At 38.5% G+C, this 20713-nt stretch overlaps 1 protein-coding gene across 5 annotated transcripts in view; it reads left to right on the top strand.

Moving 5' to 3' along the window:
• Nucleotides 1-20713, top strand: part of LOC117334675 (sodium/calcium exchanger 3-like) — a 33732-nt gene that overhangs the window by 4344 nt on the left and 8675 nt on the right. The window contains exons 1-6 of one of the 5 annotated variants that reach the window (XM_033894456.1): nucleotides 4041-4120; nucleotides 4332-4401; nucleotides 16669-17456; nucleotides 17615-17694; nucleotides 18000-18176; nucleotides 20125-20309. In XM_033894456.1, the coding sequence (XP_033750347.1) occupies nucleotides 16733-17456; nucleotides 17615-17694; nucleotides 18000-18176; nucleotides 20125-20309 (1166 nt within the window). In that variant the 5' untranslated portion in view covers nucleotides 4041-4120; nucleotides 4332-4401; nucleotides 16669-16732. Of the gene's footprint in view, nucleotides 1-4040; nucleotides 4229-4331; nucleotides 4402-16668; nucleotides 17457-17614; nucleotides 17695-17999; nucleotides 18177-20124; nucleotides 20310-20713 lie in introns of those variants that run through there. The other 4 variants (XM_033894448.1, XM_033894442.1, XM_033894435.1 and 1 more) reach the window with 4 other exon arrangements.

The raw sequence follows: 20713 nt of genomic DNA, 5'->3' as shown, positions 1-20713 counted from the left end.
TCGAAAATTATTTCAATAACTTTGAAAGACTTGGTTAAATGCACAGGGATACAGACAAAGGCGGAGTTAACGAACCTCGTGTGGAAACGTGAAGTTTGTGGTTCGATATCTACCCGGGACGGCTTGTGTTTCCCAGGAAGCTGAGATCTATTAAAACGTTTTGTCATTGTCGGATTCTTGGGCTAGACACTTAACACCTATTCCTCTAGACTACATGCGACCGACTTCCCTCATATTGTTGAGTCAATTTGAGTGAGGTAGCCACCAGCTACAACAGGGATACCCTATTCAAAATGGCCCCAGTTCACGGCTGGTAATCCCAGTTAACAAAGAACAATAATGCAAGCTCATTGGGTATTATCATTAGTCGCCTGTATATTGGGATAGAACAAAACAATCCTACAATTTTTAGACTAGTGCTATTTTTAGGAAATATTTACGAATTTACGTTCCTATAGTGATTGTTTTAAGTTGCTATCTAAGCCTGAATGTATATCGTTATTAACATGTTTCGGTAACAATGCTCTCCCTCACCACTTCCTTGTTTCTTAACACATTATAAACATTATCAGTATCATCAGCTGCCGTTATCGTGGGTAATACAGAGACGGCTGGGAACTATTACGTAGGCCTAGTCTTGTGTTGGCAAATCTGTTTTCTGGCACGAGGAAGCTGTTCAACGTATACAAGTATACTGAAACTTACAGTAGGAACCTCGGGTCATAGTTAATATGCTCGAAACAATATAATAATAGTTAAAAATTAATTAACGTTCTGAGTTTCAGATAGATTTGAAAACAAACGATACTTTGATCTGCATGTCAAACGTATCCCTTTAAGAAAGAAAACATATTTCGCATAGTTCGAACTTCTGTATCTATCCGCGATATTTTTTTTTATCTTTCGCGTTTAATGGTAAGAATTCTCACCAATTCTATTAAAAAAGTGTTTTTTTTTTCATAAAATGTACAACACTGTGAAACTAATAAAAAAGAAACTGTGGTAAAGACGAGACTCTGTCCTTACCAACACTCGTATATTACGCCATAAATGTCCTTATGTATATGTATCTTCTCGCCTCCACAATCACAGTTTTCAACACATTTCTGAAAAGCCAGTCGTTTAAAAAGTGATAAAAGCTGTATGTTGGAATAAAACTGATGGAAATATTTCAAACCCCTTCATACGTCATCAGTACAAACCCATGGAAATAGAGCATTAGTGTATAATTCGACATTCCAAAACGTCTGTTCCGGAGTTTAACATTAGGTAATGTACTGTCGCTTGGAGTGTTATACCCTAAGATGTAAACCAATATCAATCATGGCCGGGTTGGTTTATACTATACAGACCATGTTAACGGAGTATACCAACTGGGTATGTTGACGGGGTTTGTTGTTGATAGTTTGTGAGATGTAAACCCAAAGTAAACATTACGTAGAAACTGTTTTCGGAGTTATGTGGTTCTCGCTCAATAATGTTTTCTTTTCAGGCCAAAGTCGATTACACATGTCCAGGGTTAGAGTAATGCACGTCTCTTTAAGGTGTTGGGGATTAAGGGGCCGATATGTGGTTAGTCTCGAGACTCCACCAATGACTGTCCTTCATTTTATGACCCCGGGGATAAATTAACGCTACTTTATTCGATCGAAACGTTAAGTTACAAAAACTGAAACGCAAACGTAACGTTAACTTAGACAAACTGAAACACTAACGTGTAGGATTGGAACGTTAACTTAGACAAACTAAAACGCTAACGTGTAGGATTGGAACGTTAACTTAGACAAACTAAAACGCTAACGCGTACGGCAAAACGTTAACTTACACAAACTGAAACGCTAACGCGTACGGCAAAACGTTGACTGACACAAACGAAACGCTACCATTTATGAATGTAACGTTAACTTAGACAAACTGAAGCGCTAACATGTACGACTGTAATGTTAACTTACACAAACTGAAACGCTACCGTTTATGGCTGTAACGTTAACTTACACAAACTGAAACGCTAACATGTACGTCAAAACGTTGACTTACACAAACTGAAACGCTAACATGTACGTCAATACGTTGACTTACACAAACTGAAACGCTAAAATGTACGGCAAAACGTTGACTTACACAAACTGAAACGCTAGCATGTACGACTGTAACGTTAACTTACACAAACTGAAACGCTAACTTGTACGGCAAAACGTTGACGTACACAAACTGAAACGCTAACATGTACGACTGTAACGTTAACTTACACAAACTGAAACGCTACCGTTTATGGCTGTAACGTTAACTTACACAAACTGAAACGCTAACATGTACGTCAAAACGTTGACTTACACAAACTGAAACGCTAAAATGTACGGCAAAACGTTGACTTACACAAACTGAAACGCTAGCATGTACGACTGTAACGTTAACTTACACAAACTGAAACGCTAACTTGTACGGCAAAACGTTGACTTACACAAACTGAAACGCTAACGTTTACGACTGTAACGTTAACTTTTATAATCTGAAACGCTAAATTGTACAACTGTAACATTATATTACACAAACTAAAACGCTAACGTGGATAACTGTAACGTGGACTGTACAAACTGAAATATAGTTTGTACTACCAAGACGTTAACTGAAATGTTTTGTATTATGGTGACTGATTTCAGTTATCTCGTATTGTCGTCTTGTCTTGTCCCTATGTCGCGGTGTCACACTAAAACAACCCGAGATTACAAGCCTTGTACTAAACAGTACTGATATTTGATACACCAATATGTACGTCCCTCGTTCGTGATTTAGGACAACATAGGATGTTTATCTTGATGGATTAGTTTAGACCAGCTCGTGGATCATTCTTAGAGGTGACGACTCGGAATAGTCTAGCCGTAAGGGGAACATATCAGTTACATCCATGATTACATACGACCACCCAACCATCCATCGGGCCGTTCTACACGTGACGTGTTTTACACGTGACCGCCTGGTGTTAAACATTTTTTCAATTAATTAACGCAATTATTTCAAGTCAGCTTTAATTCTGATCATGTCAAGTATCCGTCCACGCCGTTGAAAACACGCTAATTACCGGAATGCGTTTTTATACAAAATAAGACACTTGTAGTTTTTCTGATTCAGAGGTTGCAAAACGGATACAGTGCACGCGCTTCTGTGTGTAACCCCAACCCCCTGTTAAATGTGTGATGACTTCGAATACAGCACATAAAGATAGACACAACAGAGAACTAGAGAATGGTGAATGTTGTTCTGGTACAGCAACAATAACGTTTATCGATTATTATGTTTACGTGTATTGCTCATTCTGAAATAGTATACTGTATACATGTACCTGTACTATCTACTGTGTGATGCAAAACGCACAGGTAAATTGTTTACATGTATGTAGTATACATTGGCAAATTACATTATACATGTAACTGAAGCTGCAACTGCAGTTTATTGTACCTGTAACTGCAGTCTATTGTACCTGTAACTGAAGTTTATTGTACCTGTAACTGCAGTTCATTGTACCTGTAACTGCAGTCTATTGTACCTGTAACTGCAGTTTATTGTACCTGTAACTGCAGTTCATTGTACCTGTAACTGCAGTTCATTGTACCTGTAACTGCAGTTCATTGTACCTGTAACTGAAGTTTATTGTACCTGTAACTGAAGTTTATTGTACCTGTAACTGAAGTTTATTGTACCTGTAACTGAAGTTCATGATACCTGTAACTGCAGTTCATGATACCTGTAACTGCAGCTTATATTACATAATTGCAGCCTGTTATAAGCAAAGTACATTTATGATTAATTGGCGAATACTGCAGCATATGCACTTAGATTGTGAATGATTAGGTGTTTTCTCTGTAACTGTGCTCAATAGTCTTATGACGTATACGTATGAAGGAATATGTGGGTCCTCAATAGTGTTATCAAACTTTGTGGTCATGCATATTAATATAATTGTGAATCAACATACTCCCACACATTCGCACACAGATAAGGACCAGTTGTCTCCCCCGCAGCCAAATATTTGAAGAATGTATCACGGCTAATACCACTCCATCTCGTCACAACTCTCTGCCTGGCTACGCCCGCCCGAGTCATATAGTGTCCGTATACCTAGGTAGGTGTTTAGGTAGGTATGTCGAATTGTTCAAGGTAAATCTTTACGTTCGCCTGTCGATAGAGGGGCGTGGCTCAACACTCGCTGTCTGTACACAGGTGAGGGAAGGTGCGTTTGGATGAGGGCTTATTTTCCGCGATGCCTGTGCGTATTTTGAGAGTTAATGTGGAAAACAGACAATTTATTTACTAAAGTGTTGTATTTCTTGCAGAGAAGTGACTGTTGAAAATCGCTGATCGAGAGGGCCGTCAGCAGAGGGAGGAGAGGCAGTGTGCGGCAAGGTAATTGTCTTAAATATTATGTTCGAAATATAGCGTACTGAAATAGTATAAATACACAACAATGCACAAAGCTATTGTTCTGTGTGGGATCCGTAATATTTGAGTGAATGGGTGGTGGAGTTGTGCAGTGAAGCATGTCCATTGTCCGGGAGGGGATGTTTCGAGTTAGCGTACATCAGCAATCTAGGTCAATCCATACAGGAATGCTGGTCAGACGAACTAATTGAACTTAACAAAAACACGCTAAGCTGTGAACAGATAGTAAACAACTTTACGACGATCTTATATGGGAGTAAACTGGACCCAAAATGTCACTATATTAACGTAAATTACACCCCATCACTGAAATGACAACCATGTGTATATCTTGACTGTAATTTAGACTAATTCGAGTATGTATACAGTAGGGAAATGCATACCAATCGATATGCACGACTGAACACAGTTATAATACTAACGATAGTTATTATCGGGAAGTGACATTTATGCGTTACTGAAGTAAGGTGGGGGATTAGTTTCCTACTTTGGAAAAGTTTCCATGTTCGAACGAAATTGGTCCGTAATTGTCAAATGAACGTCAGCTGGTCAATACAAGTTTGATACAGCAGGGTCAATTAGCAATTTCTGAGATAATTAGGTGACTGGGTAGCAGTGTAATACAAAAAGGTTAAAGTCGGTAATTTCTAAAAGTTCAAGGTCAGTTCGGTAGCGTCTAATTGAAAAAAGGTTAGTTGGCAATTTCAAGTTCAAGGTCAGTTTGATAGCGCGTTCATTAACGAATGATATAGTTAGCAATTTCTGTAAGGCCAAGGTCAGCTGGAATCGTGTAATATGCAGAGGGTATGTAGGTCATCCAGCTAGGAATGGACTTACTCATGTTTACGGTCGCGCGGTGTCAGCTCTAGGGACACATCAAACAGAGATGTCGCTCTATGTACACTGATATGGCAGTTTGTTTATTATGTGTGGTCAATAATTCATCGCCGAGCAATATCTATATCGTTATAGACAGATGTCTGTAGTAAACCGTCCAGCGTTGGGGGTCGTGTATCACACGTCACGATTTGAAAGGACATTTTAACCTCCATAGTTCATTTTCACCTCCATAGTTCATTTTCACATGAACTAGACATTAGTCATCATTTTAGATTGTATCATTACTGTTGTTGAACATAGATTGAAATAATTAAAAATCAGTTATTACGTTTTGAAGCAATGTCAAAGTGCGGCATCAAATAGGAGTGAAGTCCAGTTAGAGATAACTTATAAATAGTAAACCCCCGGTAAAATGTAAAACTTGATACACAAGTTGACAAGATTATTTTACAATCGTCGACCTTTTTCCCAACTGTTGTAAAGCGTGTTGCTTGACAGCTTTCAAATTCGCTTTTCTTGGCCAAGATTTTGGCATATGAACATCGCATACAGTTTGCTCGTCGACATGTTCTGTGTATGGACTGTGTACGACGTTGTCGCCATCTTTTATAACGCTAAAAAGCAGGTAGCATGTAATCTTAAGACAAAATCCGAAAAGTCCGGAACAGCTGACGTTGATCGAGTTTCTGATATATCTGGATTATCTTACACGTGGTAAGATGTCATATATCTACATCCTTAGATTAACTTACAGATCAAAGCAAATACATTAAACAATCACTGGCAAAGTTTACCGGCCCGCGGGTAGGATTTTCTCAAGATGTGTCGATTTGTGTTTAGTTAGCTATAATACTCCTGTAGGTATGTTCAATTCCAAAAAAGTGTCAAAATCATCAAATAAGAAATATGGCATGACCTTGAAGTAGCCGTCCGTCCCCCGGGGATGTTTGCCACCCGATTGTCACGGTACCCCCGGGGATCTGTTACCCGACCGGTTCTCGTCCATTGTTATCATACTATCATTATATGGCGGGTATTATCATGACAGGACTGGACCTTTATTAGATTGTGGACTGGATATATATAACCGTGGGTACCTTAATCCCATTATACCTATCAGTGTCCATAATACAGTCACGGACACACCGGTGCTGTGGGACGCGCGCGGTAAGTCATACATACATCATTAGCCTATTTATTGTATAAGGTATTGAATTGCTATTATTGTGTTAGTTAAGACGTTCGGAATGTTGTCCTGTTGAGACGTCGGAATATTTTCCCGTTGAGATGTTCGAAATGTTGCCCTTCTGAGCATTTGAAATATTGTCCTTGGAGACGTTAGGTGTATCTCAATGTAAAGACGTTCGGAATGTTGTCCTATTTTGAGATAGTATCCTTTTGAGATATTCGGGATATTTTCCTGTTTCGGGATATTTCCTGTTTCGGGATATTTTCCTGTTTCGGGATATTTTCCTGTTTCGGGATATTTCCTTGTGGACGACTTGTTGGTTCCTGTAAGCGGTATACAGTTTAGTTACAGAGGTATGGGGAAGTTTAAAGGCCTCTGTCAGCTGCCCACAGGTATAACATTTAATTTGAGATTTAGTGCGAGGTTTACCTGCCCTATACACGAAACCTATGATGTAAAGTGAAAACAGGTTTGATGTGTTACTGGTGGTTTTACAACATCAGGTGTGTGACTGGCATAAATCTATCTAGATTTAATAAAATCATCCATGTCCTACCTGTCAATGAATGTCGCCCCCGTTCTGTCCTGCTGAACAGGTGTTTTCTTCTAGACTAGACGTTTTATGTTATTTGTTATGATGACTCTCCCGAACTTGTTATGAATATGATTGATGTAACACCTTAACAAGATCCTACGTTCAGGTTCGTGGACTGTGCGTATTTAAATTACAATATACTTTTATTTCTAAAGTCGTAAAATGACAGCAAACGGTCCTTTACAGGAAAGTTTAGTTTTCACATATACAGTAAGTTTTTGGTTTGAAGTAATACTTGTATATGAAAAGGATGAATAGAAAAATCATATCTGAATTCTGTACTAATTTGTGATTGACAATTCGGCGGGTACCTGTTCGGCGGGTACCTGTTCGGCGGGTACCTGTCAACCGAACACATTTAACACGACTGAAGTCATACAAGTATTGATGAGGAATTTTGTTGTTTGAGACAGTTCACAACTTCTACGGCTTAAATTTAAAAAGCAAAAAAACAAAAAAACAAAAAAAGCAAAAAAACAAGGATGTGCTCTCAGTGTAAATAGCATAACAACTATAAAGTCATACATGAAACATAATAGTGTGTACTGTTTGACATTATGTGATCCTGTGTTAGAAGTCTAACACTTAAGCATTGAACGGCTTTCAGTTGGCATTCATAGTCAATATGAATGCCAACTGGACAGAGGCAAATTCCAGGAAGCGCGCTAGCGCTTCATGTTGAATTTGCCTCTGTCTAGTTGGCATTCATATTGACTATGAATGCCAACTGAAAGCCGTTCAATGCTTATATTTACCATCTGCGATTTTTATTTGTCGTGCGATTTTTTTTTGAAATTTTCAAATTCAAATTTCAGTTGGCAGTTCATAAGCTGGTGAACTCGCAACTGAATTGGTAGGGTTATATAGTGGCAGTGCCATACAATGGTAAATATAATGGTGTGTACTGTTTTATATTACACGCCACAGTGTATGACATTTTGTGTGACATATAGGGTGGAATGTAGTTGGAAATGACACAGTGTATTATATATGACATTGGTACGTGAAATTATAACACCTTAGAGTCACATTACATAACCTGGGATATCCTATACGTCATGTAACGGGAAATGTTAGATATCGTATACGTCATGTAACGGGCAATGTTAGATATCGTATACGTCATGTAACGGGCAATGTTGGATATCTTATACGTCATGTAACGGGACATGTTAGATATCCTATACGTCATGTAACGGGGCATGTTAGATATCCTATACGTCATGTAACGGGGCATGTTAGATATCCTATACGTCATGTAACGGGGCATGTTAGATATCCTATACGTCATGTAACGAGACATGTTAGATATCCTATACGTCATGTAACGGGGCATGTTAGATATCGTATACGTCATGTAACGGGACATGTTAGATATCCTATACGTCATGTAACGGGACATGTTAGATATCCTATACGTCATGTAACTGGACATGTTAGATATCCTATACGTCATGTAACGGGACATGTTATATATCCTATACGTCATGTAACGGGACATGTTAGATATCCTATACGTCATGTAACGGGACATATTAGATATCCCATACGTCATGTAACGGGAAATGTTAGATATCCTATAGTCATGTTACGGGACATGTTAGATATCCTATACGTCATGTAACGGGAAATGTTAGATATCTTATACGTCATGTAACGGGCAATGTTAGATATCGTATACGTCATGTAACGGGCAATGTTAGATATCGTATACGTCATGTAACGGGCAATGTTGGATATCTTATACGTCATGTAACGGGACATGTTAGATATCCTATACGTCATGTAACGGGGCATGTTAGATATCCTATACGTCATGTAACGGGGCATGTTAGATATCCTATACGTCATGTAACGGGGCATGTTAGATATCCTATACGTCATGTAACGAGACATGTTAGATATCCTATACGTCATGTAACGGGGCATGTTAGATATCGTATACGTCATGTAACGGGACATGTTAGATATCCTATACGTCATGTAACGGGACATGTTAGATATCCTATACGTCATGTAACTGGACATGTTAGATATCCTATACGTCATGTAACGGGACATGTTATATATCCTATACGTCATGTAACGGGACATGTTAGATATCCTATACGTCATGTAACGGGACATATTAGATATCCCATACGTCATGTAACGGGAAATGTTAGATATCCTATAGTCATGTTACGGGACATGTTAGATATCCTATACGTCATGTAACGGGAAATGTTAGATATCTTATACGTCATGTAACGGGACATGTTAGATATCCTATACGTCATGTAACGGGACATGTTAGATATCGTATACGTCATGTAACGGGACATGTTAGATATCGTATACGTCATGTAACGGGAAATGTTAGATATCCTACACGTCATGTAATGGGGCATGTTAGATATCCTAAACGTCTTTACGCGACACATGAACGGCATCTGTATATAAGTACAAGACATTTTCCATGCCTAGTTGAGCACGGCTGATATAAGACTTAGGCCGTGATTGCCTCATGATCGATGATGTTCTGGTTACTTATCATACATACAATTATAACAACAGGTAACTTATCTCGGTGTTGAGTGACAGGTGTTATTAATTTTACTGTGTTTAGGGTCAGTGCCCAACCAGGTGCGACAATCAACATACTCATTTTAGTGTTAAGCAATATAATTAGTCATACAAAATGAGATGCAAGCGGAATACCTAAAATTAATTATATATCAAACGTAAACACCACAAAGACTATGATTACTGAACTATATCGTTTGATACTTTACGTATGGTAGTTTTTACGACGTCACGGTTTTCAATAAAAAGAAGAACATTTATAGACAAAGGGAAATGATGAGTATATATATATCAAACCATTCATGTAAAAACCCACCAGTGTTATCAACTACCTTACGATATTAATAAAATATGCTATCTTGATTAAATCATGTAGGCATTTTTACTAGGTTTATAGGTAACGGTATAGATCCTATGTTACAAGTATAGGTAATAGTCCTATATTACAGGTATAGGTGGTAGTCTATATTACAGGTATAGGTGGTAGTCCTATATTACAGGTATAGGTGGTAGTCCTATATTACAGGTATAGGTGGTAGTCCTATATTACAGGTATAGGTGGTAGTCCTATATTACAGGTATAGGTGGTAGTCTATATTACAGGTATATGTGGTAGTCCTATATTACAGGTATAGGTGGTAGTCTATATTACAGGTATAGGTAGTAGTCTATATTACAGGTATAGGTAGTAGTCTATATTACAGGTATAGGTGGTAGTCCTATATTACAGGTATAGGTGGTAGTCTATATTACAGGTATAGGTGGTAGTCCTATATTACAGGTATAGGTAGTAGTCCTATATTACAGGTATAGGTGGTAGTCTATATTACAGGTATAGGTGGTAGTCCTATATTACAGGTATAGGTGGTAGTCCTATATTACAAGTATAGGTGGTAGTCCTATATTACAGGTATAGGTGGTAGTCTATATTACAGGTATAGGTGGTAGTCCTATATTACAGGTATAGGTGGTAGTCCTATATTACAGGTATAGGTGGTAGTCCTATATTACAGGTATAGGTGGTAGTCCTATATTACAGGTATAGGTGGTAGTCTATATTACAGGTATATGTGGTAGTCCTATATTACAGGTATAGGTGGTAGTCTATATTACAGGTATAGGTAGTAGTCTATATTACAGGTATAGGTAGTAGTCTATATTACAGGTATAGGTGGTAGTCCTATATTACAGGTATAGGTGGTAGTCTATATTACAGGTATAGGTGGTAGTCCTATATTACAGGTATAGGTAGTAGTCCTATATTACAGGTATAGGTGGTACTCCTATATTACAGGTATAGGTAGTAGTCTATATTACAGGTATAGGTGGTAGTCCTATATTACAGGTATAGGTAGTAGTCCTATATTACAGGTATAGGTGGTAGTCCTATATTACAGGTATAGGTGGTAGTCCTATATTACAGGTATAGGTAGTAGTCCTATATTACAGGTATAGGTAGTAGTCCTATATTACAGGTATAGGTGGTAGTCCTATATTACAGGTATAGGTGGTAGTCTATATTACAGGTATAGGTAGTAGTCCTATATTACAGGTATAGGTGGTAGTCCTATATTACAGGTATATGTGGTAGTCTATATTACAGGTATAGGTGGTAGTCCTATATTACAGGTATAGGTGGTAGTCTATATTACAGGTATAGGTAGTAGTCTATATTACAGGTATAGGTGGTAGTCCTATATTACAAGTATAGGTGGTAGTCTATATTACAGGTATAGGTGGTAGTCTATATTACAGGTATAGGTGGTAGTCCTATATTACAGGTATAGGTGGTAGTCCTATATTACAGGTATAGGTAGTAGTCTATATTACAGGTATAGGCGGTAGTCCTATATGACAGGTATAGGTGGTAGTCTATATTACAGGTATAGGTAGTAGTCTATATTACAGGTATAGGTGGTAGTCTATATTACAGGTATAGGTGGTAGTCTATATTACAGGTATAGGTAGTAGTCCTATATTACAGGTATAGGCGGTAGTCCTATATGACAGGTATAGGTGGTAGTCTATATTACAGGTATAGGTAGTAGTCTATATTACAGGTATAGGTGGTAGTCTATATTACAGGTATTGGTAGTAGTCTATATTACAGGTATAGGTAGTAGTCTATATTACAGGTATAGGTGGTAGTCTATATTACAGGTATAGGTGGTAGTCCTATATTACAGGTAAAGGTTTAAGGTTTAGGTGGTTGACACCAAAAGACTTAACTTTAAAGGGTCCAGTAACCTTTCTATCTGTGACAGGGATAAACTCATGTCATCTGTTTTATTAATTGTTGTATAATTAAGACTGACGTGTTAGTGAAGTAATGTTGCAGTGGTCTAGTGTTCCATACTCATACAGAGTGTCATGGTGGATCGTAGAGAGTTTCCTGAGGAGAACACCATCATAAATTAGTATCTTATTCTACATGGACAAAATGCCGAAGGTCTCGGAACAAATCCGCATCGTACCATAAAGTAGTAAGTGTCCATTGAGGGTTTGATCACGGGGGTTTCATTAGAGCTTCCTTGAAGTATCGAGAACAAATGTCAAAGGTCAATGACATTTAACAAAGGCTACTCCTGGGGCGTCGGGACATAGATTATGTGGTCCGACTAATGAAACTACTGACTTCTTAGTAGGGGGTTAAAAATGTCAAACCTGCCATCTTTAAATGTGACACAAAAAAGATGTCAGCGTCCTGGAGCGGCCACTGATGTAACCCACAAAACTACAGATTTACTATCCGCTCTACAAACAGTACCGCAGTGGGGAAATGTTGTGGTATTACAGGTTGTCCACACATTGACTGCACGGAGCGTTTTAGACCATGTTAGTCCACAAATAGCCTGCGCGTAGCGTTTTAGACCATGTTAGTCCACAAATAGCCTGCGCGTAGCGTTTTAGACCATGTTAGTCCACAAATAGACTGCATGTAGCGTTTTAGACCATGTTAGTCCACTAATAGACTGCATGTAGCATTTTAGACCATGACAATCCACGAATTGACTGCATGTAGCGTTTTAGTCCATAACAGTCCACAAATAGACTGATTGTAGCGTTTTAGACCATGTTAGTCCACAAATAGACTGCATGTAGCGTTTTAGTCCATGGCAGTCCACAAATAGATTGCATGTAGAGTTTTAGACCATGTTAGTCCACAAATAGACTGCATGTAGCGTTTTAGACCATTAATGTGGTACCAGGTTTCCTAGGTAACGTTTCACACCATTGCAGTCCGTAAATTGACTACGTAACATTTCAAACCTTGTGTTGATATTTGTATATATACGGTGATAGTTTGTAAATAGGCTGTGTAGGTAGCGCTTCGGGCTATTGTAATCCAAATTAAATACCATAAAATCATATCATATCATTACAAATTAAAGTAAATATATACGAAGGCACATGGCTACTCAAGCATGACACCAGTGTCACTATTGTCACTCAAGCGGCACGCCATCCTTAGAACGTTACCTTCTCTCTCTACACATCTCTAGCTGTAATAAGTAAACAAATTGTCAAGTGTACGACTTTCACTGTACACATGATAGAGTAAAACATTAGTTACCTGTGTATATACGGCACGATGTATGTACATGTAGTCAGAACTGAGGTTTTACATTTATTATAGTGAGTACAATTTTAGGAAACACCCCTGACTAGACCGACCTGTATATATATATACTGTAACATCGTATATTCTCATTGATGTGTTAATATAAGTGATTGTGTTACGCCAACTTCTCCGCATCATAGACCCGCCCTCGCATTGCGGGAGGTTCCAAATAACCCCGAATGAGTCATACTTTGTGACATTAAGACTTTATAATATGAAAAGGTACACATTAAACAAGTTTTACTCATGCTCACGATTGACAATGTGTCTTGTAGCTAGTGTCCGTAACGGCCAACCTAGATCTACAGGGTATATGTGCACTATCATATATAAATACATTTCTAACTACCGAATAATAACCACATTCCTAACTACCGAATATATAACTACAATAATAACATTGTACATTCCTAACTACCGAATATATAACCACATTCCTAACTACCGAATATATAACTACATTCCTTACTACCGAATATATAACCACATTCCTAACTACCCAATATATAACCACATTCCTAACTACCCAATATATAACCACATTCCTAACTACCGAATATATAACTACATTCCTAACTACCCAATATATAACTACATTCCTAACTACCCAATATATAACCACATTCCTAACTACCGAATATATAACCAATTTCCTAACTACCGAATATATAACCACATTCCTAACTACCGAGTATATAACTACATTCCTAACTACCGAATATATAACTACATTCCGAACTACCGAATGTATAACTACATTCCTAACTACCCAATATATAACTACATTCCTAACTACCCAATATATAACTACATTCCTAACTACCCAATATATAACTACATTCCTAACTACCCAATATATTACTACATTCCTAACTACCGAATATATTACTACATTCCTAACTACCGAATATATAACTACATTCCTAACTACCGAATATATAACTACATTCCTAACTACCGAATATATAACCACATTCCTAACTACCGAATATATAACTACATTCCTAACTACCCAATATATAACTACATTCCTAACTACCGAATATATAACTACATTCCTAACTACCGAATATATAACTACATTCCTAACTACCGAATATATAACTACATTCCTAACTACCGAATATATAACCACATTCCTAACTACCGAATATATAATTACATTCCTGACTCCCAAATATATAACTACATTCCTAACTACCCAATATATAACTACATTCCTTACTACCCAATATATAACTACATTCCTAACTACCGAGTGTATAATGGACATATTCAATTACAGACAATAATGAAATGAGATTTTGAAATGATATTGCTTACAGTAAAATGTTTTGTGTGATTATACTACTTCCGGTAATTGTGTGTAAGTGGTAGTAGTGAGAGGGAAGATAGCGTACATACTTGTGTTTTTACAGGTACATGTCTAAATGATGATGTTGATTGGTGGGTCGGTATACACCCAACAGTAGACAACACAGAATCCGGAGATTACTTGTACATATTAACCTGCTTTGCTTACCGAGATAGCAGTAGATGGGTGGCGGTGCTAACGCTCTCTCTTGTAGATCGACTTGAGGCTCTGTACTCCTATGGAGAATAACTCAATTTACATTAATATTTTACAACCCCACCTACCTTTACAATAGTATCTTGGTATACACACTACCTTCATGTTACGTTTAACCAAGGAGGATAAGGCAAGTTGTTTTACAAACACCGAGTTGATAGAGGTTACAGGAGGAATACATCCCTCTCATAACTGGCACAGTTGTGCTCAATTTGGCATGATAAAACCCCCTTTCTTGAAAATTAGAAACACACGCCAGAATAACGAGTTAATGTAACATTAAAGTGACTTTCCACGAGTCTGAACCCGACATTTGGATGTAATAAGTCTGTTGTGTTTTTTTCCTGTGGTGTATCCCCGGGAACAGGGATGTATATAAATAAAACACGTTTACAAGTGGTTCCGCTGAATTCGCTCTTTATCATGTATAACTTATTGTTGTTGTTGTTATTACACACATACTCGGAATCGAGCGAGGGTGGAATGAATTCGGTAAATAATTAATTGTCGATTCATCCAGACAGTCAGTGAAATCGACTTGTTTAACTGTGTGTGGTGTCCACCAGATTCTGATTGATTTGGGAAAATCGGAATTAGATACTTTCATAACATTGTAAACAACTCTTAAATGTATGGTGGTATGCGTAATGGTATGTATGTACGGTGGTAGCGATATATATACAATGTATACATGTATATATACTGATAATGGTATGCACTATATATAAATAGCTAGTGGTATATGTATACAGTGGTAGTGGGTTGACTCGGCCGGTATGTATGGTGGTAGTGGGCCGGTATGTATGGTGGTAGTGGGCCGGTATGTATGGTGGTAGTGGGCTGGTGTATATGGTGGTAGTGGGCTGGTGTATATGGTGGTAGTGGTATTATGTAGTGGTAATGGACTTGTGTATATGGTGGTAGTAGTATGTATGTAGGGTGGTAGTGGACTTGTGTATATGGTGGTAGTGGTATTATGTAGTGGTAGTGGACTTATGTATATGGTGGTAGTGGTATGTATGTAGTGGTAATGGACTTGTGAATATGGTGGTAGTGGTATATATGTAGTGGTAATGGACTTGTGTATATGGTGGTAGTGGTATTATGTAGTGGTAGTGGACTTGTGAATATGGTGGTAGTGGTATATATGTAGTGGTAGTGAACTAGTGTATATGGTGGTAGTGGTATATATGTAGTGGTAGTGGACTTATGTATATGGTGGTAGTGGTATATATGTAGGTTGGTAGTGGGCCGGTTTATAGTGGAAGCAATATGTCTGTATAGTAGTATACATTGTAAAGGTACCGATATGTATACCTAGTGATATACTGTATGGGGGACAATATATATCTATAGAAATGCTTCTCCAGACAGTCGGTGTCTGATATCCATGTAAATCATGGGGAATGGAGAGGAAGTGCCGTTAATCCCCACAGGATGTCTACAGACCGATCGATGAGTGTACTATTGTAAATGGCCTGACAATGTATTAGGCTAAATATCCACCAGCATCCATTTCACTGTTTTGCACATTACTATTGTCTACGCCTGTCACATTACAAGCATCAGTTCGTCAACTTCCACCATTGTTAAAATTGTGTTATTATTGTCACACCACTGCTCACCAGACCGTTTAGGTATGACGAAGTTTTTACCAAAGTCTGTTGAGCCAATATTACATGTTAGATATAGTGGTGTTGCCCTTTCCCATTGATCTCTGTCGATAGTACGATGCTGTGTTGTGAATTATAATCAGTCTCCCTCGTTACGTGTGTGTGTGCTCGAGCTCCTGGTGGAGGAGGTCGATATTTGTACAAACAAGTCACATAGCTGTCCTTTTTATTCCACAGAACCATACACTGACGGAAGGGAGCAACAGTAGGGAGGAAAACACCAGTTGCTGTTGGACTAAAAATGGCGAACATCACCAATACAACCGACGCTCCAAATGCCACCGCTTTTACACTTTACAATTATAAGTGCTCTAACAAGGGTATCCTGCTACCCGTCATCAATGAGTTCACGTGGTCGGACAATACCCGGGCCGCCCTATACTTCATAGCCATGTTATGGTGCTTCCTCGGAGTTTCCATCATTGCAGACATTTTCATGTGTGCTATTGAACGTATAACTAGCAAGACAACTAAGGTGAGAATCCCAGATGAAGGCATGCCCGAAGGTTACCGAGAGCTCAATGTCAAGGTATGGAACGACACTGTAGCTAATCTGAGTTTACTTGCACTTGGAACAAGTGCTCCCGAGATTCTACTCTCTTGCATAGAAGTCATCGGCAACCGCTTCGTCGCCGGAGAACTCGGGCCAAGCACCATTGTAGGTTCGGCGTCTTTCAACCTCCTTGTCATCTCAGCCATTTGTATCTCTTGTATTCCTGATGGAGAAGTCCGCAAAATGAAATACTTAAAGGTATTCGGAGTAACGAGTTTCTCGTGTATATTTGCATACGTATGGCTTGTCATCGTTCTGATTGGGATATCTCCAAACAGGGTAGAGCTGTGGGAAGCGATCGTAACTCTCCTCTTCTTCCCGACTCTCATCCTCGTCGCCTACCTGGCTGATCGAGACTGCTGTATGAAGAAGGAGGACCTCGATGCCTCCGGAATGGTCGGAATCTCGCTACGTGAGTAAAATGTCTAACATACCCTTCAGATCTCAACATTTTTGTATGGTGATTATGAATGGAAGTTCTGTGTCGTGTGTTTTAGTTGATTGATTGTTAACGAGCTCTGCGTCTCGATTATAAACTAATGAGTACTAAATTGCCTGCTTAATTTATAGAGGACCGCAAGGACCCAGAGGAGACCATGGCGCTGGACAGCCGTACTTCAGGAGACGCCTCTCTAATGAATCTCGCAAAGGTACACATACTCGATTATGTAAAACTTCAAATAACGGTTGAATGCGTACTGTTTCTCCACTAGTCGAATAGATCCTGGATATGTGGTTTATATGTTCAAGTCGTTGGACATGTGTCGCGCCCATTTCTTCTGATTTTTCAAGATTAAAATAAACATTTTCTAGTATTTAAGGCATGTTGAAGACAACCGTCATGTGGAAAACATCCGGTAGTCTCCGCCCTCTCTATTTTCAATTGATAAACATATAATACTTTGACTATTATGGTTGCAATAAAACAATGGTATGATTTTATATGTAATTGCAGGAGCTGGGACACGAGGCGCGTGAAGATGGTTTGCCGGAGGATGAAGCTGCTAAATTAGCCGCTGCGAAAATTGCCGAGAATCAGTCGCACGGTCGTATGTGGTACCGAATCAACGCAACTCGCGGAATCACAGGCGGTAAACGTCTAGTCCCGCACGTCCTGACGTCCTTCCAAGGGGTAAGCTAACAACACAGTGGTCCAATAGTGAGTCGGGGACAAATTATGGAATAATTGTACTGGGGTATGTCCTAGATAGGTTACTGTTCGATTTTGATCAGTAGTTTGACTCAAGAAGAAGCTGGCCACAAACGGGCTGAGGGGAAGGGAACACAAAGGGCAAAATTTTCAAATAAAATATTTTGCAACAATACAAGGTTATGAGAGACACAGGGTGCTGACGTCATAGACAAGTTTAATGGTTAACATCCAGATCCCATTAGGGCGTATTCTGTTTCCTTGTGTGATATGAAGTGAGACGTGTTAAATGTTTGTTTATCTGTCTGGTGGTTCCATTGTCACATAACAAAGCTCTGATTTTGAGAATGTGACGTAACCCAAAGTCTACCTAGATTTTATGACAGGTGCCTATATTAAACAAAAGACGCTAACTCTTCTGAAACACCTTATCAGATTCTCCGCGTGACAGTGGGAACAAGTCTTTGAATATCGAATCCACTGGGACATGTAATCACCGTAGACAGGGGATACAGGGATACTACCATTAACGGGTAGACAATAAACGATGGGAGAAATTGATACAGCTTAGTTGTAAGCTGTCCCCGCTGGTAACATTGTAAGTAAAGACCGAGAAAACAGAAGTAGAGTTTATACTGTAGAATAAAGGTCTAACGTAGAGAGCTCATATGTTGTCAATTTGTCTACAATCTTACAACTTTATCAAGGGATCTTACTGCACTCGCACTGTCCAACCCTCCAAGGGGATTACTATTATTGTGTACAAAGCTTGGTAAAGGCCAAGTCAACACCTGTATGTGATTGTTAAGTTTTTTATCCTTTTTTTATTGGGCGCAGGTGATGGTTCGGTAAATCTGTAGTGCCAGAAAAAATATCAATCATTGTTCTGCACAGAAATCGATATATGGTGATGTTAATGTTGTCACCAAGCCTGAAGATCGATATGTATAAAAAAAAATATTATCATTGTCACATGTGGGCGAATGGCGCCATAGGTCAGAACATGCGACACATGTTATCCGCGTACACAAACACGTGCACTGCTCAAAACCATAGATTCTTCAATAGCCATATCAGTAACATGTTCTTGCCGCGTAAACCCACACGTGCATTGCTCAGAACTATAGATTCTTCAATAGCCATATCAGTAACATGTGTTTACGATCATAAGCCGATATGTTGCATTGTGGTTAACGGCAACAGATGTTAATAAATCTAAAGGTGGAAATTTGGGACTCAAGTTATCACACGGCTTCAACCTCTTAAAAAGTGTTTTGTCATCTTGTTAAACAATCAGACAGAAACTACGGCAAGTCTAGTTGTCCTCTATTCAAGGAGCAATGTCGATCCCAGTATTTATTAATTTATTAACGGATTCATCCATAAATAAGTCATCTCTTGGTTTGCTTTAAAATGTTGATGAAACTTTCAAGAAAAAACGTGAACATCTTTTGAAAAATATGTCCTTTACTCGTTTGGAAAATTTTACACGAAAACTGCGGGTTTGTTAGTTAGTCCATTGTTTGTTAGTGAGCTGGTAAACAAGGAAATTGTTAAACTGAACGTTCGAGAGAATGACAAATGGATTTTTTTTTTTTTTTTTTTGATATTTTTTCAGATCATTTGTGACCAAACGACAACTTACACAGACTAGCATGTGGTTCATATTGTAAACATCGCTATATTATATGAATGAAATGATGTGAAATTGATAATTATAGCAAAAAAATCGACGAAGAAAGATATAAGGATTAATATGATGACAAATATATTTTGCCAATGCTATGACATATGAATTATATAGTCATATATTGTGCCCTCATAGTATCCAATTATGACACAAGATTACAGTACGTATTGTATATTAGTATACTCTGAATTTGTGAATTAGGTAGTAGTGTACATTACGTCAGCATATTGTTTTTTTTAGATCTATAATAACATCCGTTTGCCGGAGGAGGAGCGTAAGAGTGCCAAGGCCGTCGACCATTCGGAAGGCGGACAAAAGGCTGTGATCGAGTTTACAGCGGCTTCGGTATCTGTCCTGGAGAGTGAGAAGAGAGTTCGAGTAGGCATCCGACGATACGGCAACATAGACAAATCAGTGACTGTCAGGTAAATCAGAACACCCCCCCCCCCCCCCCCCTAGACATACAGACAAATCAGTGACGTCAGGTATACCCCCCTTTTCTCCACACGCCCCAGACATGACTCGGCTACCCTAGCGAACATAGCATTTTCAGTGTTAATTAATTATACAACGATGAAGTTATAATTTCACAGCCGTCATGATTTTCTATTCCAAAATAAGTCAATCATTCATGGTCCCGGGTTCATCAAAGTTCTTTAAGTTAAGGAAAACATTATTTAATTGCAAGAAAAAGATTTTAGTTAAGAACTTATCTTAAATTCTGTAATGCTGTTTATTCGGAAAAGTTTTAATTAAAAATTTCTTAATTAAGTTAAGGAAAATTGATAAAACTGGGACCTGCTGCTTTACCTCCTATACCCAATAATCA

This window comes from Pecten maximus, chromosome 1, assembly GCF_902652985.1.
Source record: "Pecten maximus chromosome 1, xPecMax1.1, whole genome shotgun sequence".
Classification (NCBI taxonomy): Eukaryota; Metazoa; Mollusca; class Bivalvia; order Pectinida; family Pectinidae; genus Pecten; species Pecten maximus.
Note: the sequence above shows the minus strand (reverse complement) of the source record. Positions and strands in the feature narration are given on the sequence as shown.